The sequence below is a fragment of the Lupinus angustifolius genome, chromosome LG04, assembly GCF_001865875.1.
Source record: "Lupinus angustifolius cultivar Tanjil chromosome LG04, LupAngTanjil_v1.0, whole genome shotgun sequence".
NCBI lineage: Eukaryota > Viridiplantae > Streptophyta > Magnoliopsida > Fabales > Fabaceae > Lupinus > Lupinus angustifolius.
In genome coordinates, this window is record NC_032012.1 from 24,847,858 (window position 1) to 24,856,116 (window position 8,259).

An 8,259-nucleotide genomic window follows, 5' to 3' on the forward strand; every position below is an offset into this window, starting at 1 on the left:
AAAATCTTGGAACCTAATACATGACTTATGGGGTGAGGCTGCAACAACAACAGCATATATTCTTAATCATTGTCCAACACACATAAGTCTTTTTGTGAAAAATGTTCCAGGTTGGGATTTGTTTTGTCTTCCACCACGAACTCATTAGGTGTAAAACATGAATCTTTGTTGTGTTATCAATCTCACAATTATTGTTTCAATCTATCCATCTAATCTTTTAATTACAATTTCATTGTTAATAATTTAAAATGATATATATGTAGGATCAATTTCATCAATAATTAAAATTTAAGGAGTAATTTAAAATTTTATATATTTGCGGACCAATTTCACCAATAGTTAAAGTTTAATGAGTAATTATGAAGAAAAAATAGTTTATGTATCTACTTGCAAGACATATAAAATTTAATGGGATTTTGTGAACTTTTTCAATAATATATGAGTGTAAAATATGTATACATTATCGGTGTAAAAACTTATATACATTCAATATATTATTCATCATTTATTGATATTACTTTTTCAAAAATCAATGATAATTTAAAATGAATTATGGACTAATAAATATACAATTGTTACACTGATAGTGTATATATCTTTTTTTTAATATATAATTATTATTCACCACTAAGACATGAAATTATTGATATGGAAATTCAAATCATATTTGAATATTTTTATTTTTCAATTCAAAAATTATGTTTTTGGAATAAAAATAATACTAATTTTAAATAAAAAATAAAATTGTTTTCATTAATGGTTTAATTAACATGCTTGATATTCAAATCTAGTTTTTTTTCTTCTTTAATTAACATGTTTGATATTTTAAAGTCCGTCAAAATAGTTGACGATTTTTTTTGTCATTCTTTTTCAACAAAATTAATTTTGATTTTGAAATACTAGTATTATAATATTTGAAAGAACTTTTATCTATATTTTACGGCTACATATTTTGTTTATTATTACTATTAACATGTTATTCTTCACTACTATGTTTGAGGATGTTACCTATTTTAGTCAAATCAATTTCGTTTTATCTTCCTTTCTCATTTGAAAAAATAAAAAATATTAGTAATTTTATATAAAAAATAAAATTCTTATTAATTTTCCTCATTTATCTATCGTGTGTGTCATTTTCAGGAATATATTTAGTTGAAATTATGCTCCAACTAAAAATTTGAGAAATAATTATAAAGTTAATCAATTTTTAACCAATCTTAATTTAATTTTCAAATATTGTTATTTCTTACTAATCATTTACTTACCACTTGTTACAATTCAAAATTCTAATTTTCAAAAATGACTTTAAATTTCAAACAATATTTTTCTAAAGAATTAAAAAAAATCTCATTTTTGTTTAGATTTGTCATTTCACTTATTGAAAATGATATTATATTTTTGAAATACTGGTATTTATATAACATGTCCAATTTTATTTTCAAATACTATTATTTATATAACATATTAAAAAAAGTGTGAGATCCATTTACTAGAAGATAAAGTTTAAAACTTTTACTTCATATCTTAGTCATAATTATAGAAAAATCTAGATCTACTAATTAATTCAAATTATGATATTTTCCTATAATTGATGGCTAATATATTTATTAAGCTTTTTAAAATTACTTCTGAAGTAAATGGATTTGCTCTCTAAAAAATGTGAATTATACTATATTTTCACTTGCTTTATTTATTATTATTACTATTTCTTCACCACTTTTTGTTTTATTTTTCTTTTTCATCCTAAAAATAATTTTTGAGAAAAAGTAATAATTAATTACTTTTATAATACAATTAATTATTGAAGAACTGTCCCAATTAAAAATGATATTATACTCTAGAAGTACCAAAATTATATTTTGAGACTCCAATATTCTTAATTTTAATTTTATTTAGCATGTTTTACACTATCAAAATTTGTAGATTTTAAGTTCCAAACAATGACCTTAAAAAATATTAGTTTCAAAACTGTTCATCTTTTTTAATCAAAAACTCAATTTTATTCTCAAATACTCTAATTTATATAATAACCCTATGAAAATATATGTGATTTGTAAGCTACTTTATTTAACATTGCAAACTGGTAATAACATATTTTTATTCTTATTGAAATTGATATAAAATTAAAGAGATGTAGGATGATCCATAAATTATTTAAATCATATTTTTAATTTGGAAATTAAATTTTCGAGATAAAATTTGTAATAATTTTAAATAATAATAAAAAAAATAGTATCACTTTTCTTTGAGATAATTTATATCTAAAGCATGCTAGTTTCTTTTTTTGAAAAGAGAATAATGCAATATCAGATAATTTAATGTCATTGGAATATTATTAAATTTTTTGACTTAAAGATAATATCTTTTACCCACGTGTTACATGGATAACAACATACATTTTCTTCATTTTGATATAACAAAACTAAGGCTTGTAGCCAAATGTTTTCTAATTTAAGATAAGATATTCAAGAGAACAGCATAGGTAATTTTTTAGAAAAAAAGGATAAGAATCAAGAATTAACCTGAGGCAAAAAATTGGTCGTATACAGGAATTAATTTTTGTCTCTTTTTATTGTGAACCCATGAAGTGGACAGATAAATCAAATTAAGAATAATGATGTATACGTGAGGCTAGGAAAGAAATAATTTAAAGTTTGACATATATGTAGGTAAAAGTTTGTTTTATTATTAACACATTCATCATTTGAGTGTTAATTATTTGAGAAAAATGTAATGTAGTGTCATTGTATTATAAATGATTCATTTTACATTTCTATCCCTTTTAAATAAAAATAATCTAAATAAATAATACATTAACGATATATATTAAGCTTTAGAAATAAATAAATAGAATTGAAATTTTGTTAGGAACATAAATGTGTGAATGTTGTAATTTTGATAGTGCGGAAAGTTAGGGTATTAATATAGTGATATAAGGATTTAACCAGTAGTCCATTAACTAAATCGCATATCAGCGAAGTTAGATATAAATATATAATATATTAATATTTATGTTGAAAAATCAATGACAAAATGAAAAAAATAATTTCATTAAAAAAATATTTTTTAATAAAAATCGGTCGGTATTACCAGTACGATTCAATTCAAAACTGACTGATACTACCGATTTTGACCAGTATAATTATTGTACCATAATTGGTGAATTGACTTACAACTATGAATGGAACGGGGCGGATTGGGGTCGGGTTTATACATACCCAAACCCGAACCCGAACCCAAACTCAACGGGGTTGAAAATAAAAATATCATCCCGAACCCCAAAATGATAAAGTATTAAGGAAAATATGATATTATTTTCGTGTAATAATTCTCTAACATTTCTATTTTCTCTTGTATTATTTCATTTCTTTTATGTTTGAAGATCCAATAGTATGTAATGTAAAATTAGAAATTAAAAACAATTGGAAAATGATAGAAATTTCAGTTTTAAATTGAATTACCTTACTTCGGGGCGGGTTCGGGTTATGATCTTTGCTATACCAAACCCGAACCCGAAATTTAAACTTGGGTAAAACCCAAACCTGAACCCAATCACATCGGGTTTTCCCCATTAAATTCGGGTTCGATTCGGACGGGTACTCATGGATTCAGTTTTTATTGCCATCCCTAATTACAACAGTGCTCTTTATCATAGGCACATTCTATGCTCCAATTAATTATTTCCATTTCAAAAAGTGTTTTCGTAATAATTTACAAACAATTTTATGTAGCACAAGTAAAAAAGATTAAATCATATCTTGGTCGAGAGAACGCCACGTGGCAATATTGATAATATGGGTAGATAACTTTTGTGGTCAAAGATGATTAGGTAGAATTTTTGAGAAAATAATATTTCATTAATCCCATAAATATAGTGAAAAATTGTCTACCATATGATGATAGAGTAACATACAATAATTAATGGGAGACAAGAATTTGATCTATTAATTAGTATTATATAGTTGATTACATTGAATAAAATAATAGCAAAATACTTATAAAGTAATATATTTAAATTTTCTAATAAGTCATTTTCAAAAAGTATAGTACCTGTTGAATATCAATAAATCGAAATCATAATACACGGATAGTTTTTAAAAAAAATATCACATATCAAAACATGGAATATACATTGTAACAATTATATATATATATATATATATATATATATATATATATATATTCTGGATCTATGGATAATTAAGTATTATATATTTTTTGGTACTATCAAAATATTCATTCACGTTAAGCCAAGATATTAATCATTGTTGGAGTGTACGATTATCCCTATCAACAATTATTACTCATAAAAATTGAATTATTAACCTTTTAATATTTATGAAGATATAGTAAACTCTCACACTACTATACCAAAGTTTTGTTAATAATCATATATTATCTCCAACACTTATACTACATTAGATACATTTTTCTAACATATATTATAGTAAAATATAATTATATAAAAATAGGAAACTTTATTGAATAATAAATATAAAAAGATAGTATCTAGATGGTTCATCTTAACAAATCAATTTAAAAAGTTTTAATTTTATAATTTTCCGTAAAAGGTAAATGTCGTAAATATTTTTTTTTACAAGAAAGTCTTATTTAATTTTTAGAAAGAAATTAATTTGTAAAACCTAGTCACTCTTCTACCTCCTAATTCCTAATGATTTAATATATATATTATATATATATATATATATTTTGTAGGATTAACAAAATAATGCACATATTATAATGTATCAGTATTGTTAAAAAAAAATTATACTGAAGATAAATAAAAATGAAAAAAAATATGGACCAATAATATAAGAGTACATTAAATTATATTTACTAGTATGTATAAATACTTCATTCATTCCGATCAATATTGTTTGGTATTATGTATTTAATTTATATATATATTTGTTATATTCAGTGTACTTTATATTATAGTTTCTGTATATTTATGACAATGTTTAATTTAAGGTGAGAGATGTAGTTAATTAATATGTTGGTAATTATTAATTAGGATTATATGATTTTTTTTTGTAAAAATTAAATAAAGTGAATGAAAAATTGTAACATATATTCAATTGTCGTTAGTTCTTCAGTAAAAATAATACATACTAAATATATATGTTATACTCTGTATAAGTTTTTACACATAAATATTATATGGAATAAAAATAAAATAAAAATAAAGTGGCACATTTTAGAATTTAGAGTAAATTATATTGACACTCCTAGAGTTTTAGTAAAATTATACAAATCACTCATGCATAAGAAGTAAGTGCAATATTTTAAACTAAAAATGTGATAAATACAATTAAGTTAAACAAAACATGATATATTGTATGGACAAGTCCAAATAATATACAAATCAATGTATTTTTATTATTTTTTTTACAAAATGCATCAACAATTCTAAAGAAATATTGTTTAAATCACTCTTATATTATAGTGTAATGAACAAAAAATAATAAAAATATATTGACTCATATATTATTTGGATTTGTCTCCACACTATATCATATTTTGTTTAACTTAATTGCATTTATCACATTTTTTGTTTAAAAGATTACACTTATTTCCTATACATGGATAATAGTATAACGAAAGTATAAAAATTAGAAAAGATTTATATATGTGTAAAAAAATGAGAAATAATTTATATATTTTTACTAAACTGAGGGGCGTCAATGTGATGAAGGTGTAAAGTTATTCAAAATAACTTTCATCCATTAATCTGACCAGAAACCAGAATCGACCTTATCGGAAGTAGGTGACACGTGTGCATGTGATGCATTTGAAATCAAACCGTCCATCAACAAAATCAAAATCGACCCGTCCAATTTATTCCACTCCCACTATATAATAAACGTTTTCGGTTCTACGAGCACGTCACAAAATCAAAATCTTCTATACAAGGTTATCAAAATTTTCGAGAGATAAAATAAAAATAAGAATTAGGGATTTCAGAATCCGATTCCAATCGTAAGTAGATTGATTATTCAGAGAACAAATCCCAATCCTTTCCGTTCCGAATTTAGAAAAGAGTGATTTAGGGTTTCGATCTATTGTTTGTCGCCGATTTACGTAATTGGCGATAGTATTTTCATATTTATAACCGTTAGTTTCAAAAAATCTTGAAGAGTTTTTTAAGACTAAGGTTTTTTGTTCGAAGATGAACGATCAATCGCAGATGATGATGAATTTGAACAATCTGAACCAGCCTCAGATGATGAATCAAGTGCAGAAAATGATGAATCAGCCTCCTCAGATGATGAATCAGCAACCAAAGCCTCAGATGAAGCAATCTCAGATTATGATGAATCAGAATCAGCCTCAGATTATTAATCGTGGAGGTTACAACAAGTTTTGGTTTCAGCAGCATCAACAACAACCTCATATGGACCCTAACATGAAGTTTAAGAACCCTATGCAATCGAATTTCGCGAAGCCCAGGCGAATCAACAACTGGAAGGGGAAGAAGGTAACTGACAACCGCAAAGACACTAGGAGAATTGTGGAGAAACCTAATCAGAGTAGTTCCCTTACTGTTCCGATTCCAATCAACAACAACACTGTTGTTGGTGGCGGTTACCAGCCACCTACTCTTTATGAGTTGCAATCTCAAAACCGTTTGAAGGCGCGTAAGTTCTATCCTAAGAAAAGGTTTAACAATAGGTTTGCTCCTTATGCTCCTAGGAATACGACGTCGTTTATAATCCGTGCTAAGAAATCAGGTGGCATTGCTTCGCTTGTGTCGCCTTGTCCTGTTACTCCGGCTGTGCTACCCACGCCTATACTGTCACCTTCAAGGGAGGTGTTAGGGGATATGGTGAAGGAGGAGTGGGGTGTTGATGGTTATGGCTCGATGAAGGGTTTGATTCGGCTTCGTTCGCCAGGGCATGAGGAGGAGGAGGAAGAGGATGGTGGTGGTGGTGGGTCGAGTGAGAGTGATGTGGAGGAGCATGTTGAGGTTGAAAGGAGGCTGGATCATGATTTGAGCCGGTTTGAGATGATATACCCGAATTATGGAGGTGATTATAACAATGGGTTAGAGAATAGGGTGGATGATCAGGATTCTCATATTGCACAGCTGGAGGAGGAGAATTTGACATTGAAGGAGAGGCTTTTCTTGATGGAGAGGGAGTTAGGCGATCTGCGAAGGAGGTTATTGTTTCTTGAGAGGCAGAACCAGGTTGTGGAAGATGTGAATGAGGAAGTGGTGGAGAATGGGTCTGATAATGAAAGTGAGGGGGGATTGGATTTTCCTGTTAGGGGGATTGAAAACAATGTGGAGATGGTTCAATCGAGGCTGGAGAGTGGTGAAAATGGAAACTTTGAGGTCAATGCTAGAGTGGAAAATGATGGAGTATCAGATGCTGAAGGTGTTGTTGATGTTTGTATGGAAGAGTCTGTTCAGGATGAGGTTGTTGCAAAGAAGGATGAGATCAATGGTAATGAAATGAAGGACAAGTTTGTGATTAATGAAGTGAAGGAGTCTAAGGAAGAGCAGAAGGACGAAGACGCCATCCAGCTATTTGTACCAGATGAAATTCCTGCAAAAGAAAATGATACATTGTATAAAAATGCGAGTGGTGAAATTTGAAATGCAGGACTGAAATTATGAAATCAAAAGCCCATGAAGCAACCAATGAATGTGTAAATGACATAAGTCTTTACTGAGAAGGATGAAGTAGTTAGGACAAGCTTGGAGATTGTTGGAGTTGATGGTGAGTTGGTGACTCATCTGTACTGCGTTAACTTAAGTTGTTTCTCTGAATAAGCTCTCGAAGGAAAGGCTTGGGTGAATTAAATTTTACAACTTCTTAATACATAAAATGTTGGTATTTGTAGTCTTGTAGTTTAGTAGTCTCTACTTTTATGTCTTGTTTTTTGTGGGTATGTTTGGTAGAATGAAAGATTGGGAGGACTTGTTGGTTTTGAACTTCATAGTCATATCTCATGGACCATAATGAGAACAATAAGGGCTTAACTGAGTTCCCATCATTTTCTTAGCTTTCCCCCCTTCTTCGACGGGGTTTGGTTGTCTAGGTTTATAGGAAATAGTAGAGGAAGTTGCTAAGTTTACAGGTTCATTTATGTTTGTAGGGGATTAACTTGTGTCTACCATCCCAAAATGTTCCTCTGATTATGATGTAAAGAACCTGTGAGAATTTGTAAGAACTGATGAATACTTTGTACTTCTTCTGCTTGTAAAGAACTACCTAAGAATGATAGGTAGTATATATATATATATATATA

At 27.8% G+C, this 8,259-nt stretch overlaps 1 protein-coding gene across 2 annotated transcripts; it reads left to right on the forward strand.

The window, feature by feature from the left end:
- Nucleotides 5,734–8,002, forward strand: LOC109346489. Of its 2 annotated transcripts, XM_019586073.1 has the most exons (2): nt 5,734–6,229; nt 6,269–8,002. In XM_019586073.1, exons 1-2 carry the CDS (start codon nt 6,173–6,175, stop codon nt 7,601–7,603), a joined length of 1,392 nt encoding a protein of 463 aa, XP_019441618.1. In that variant the 5' UTR covers nt 5,734–6,172; the 3' UTR covers nt 7,604–8,002. The 2 variants fall into 2 exon arrangements, with proteins under 2 accessions (XP_019441618.1, XP_019441617.1); XM_019586072.1 differs by having other exon boundaries at nt 5,735–8,002.

Excerpts from the sequence above, each read along its gene's own strand:
- LOC109346489 (XM_019586072.1), top strand. The coding sequence starts at position 6,173 with ATGAACGATCAATCGCAGATGATGATGAATTTGAACAATCTGAACCAG.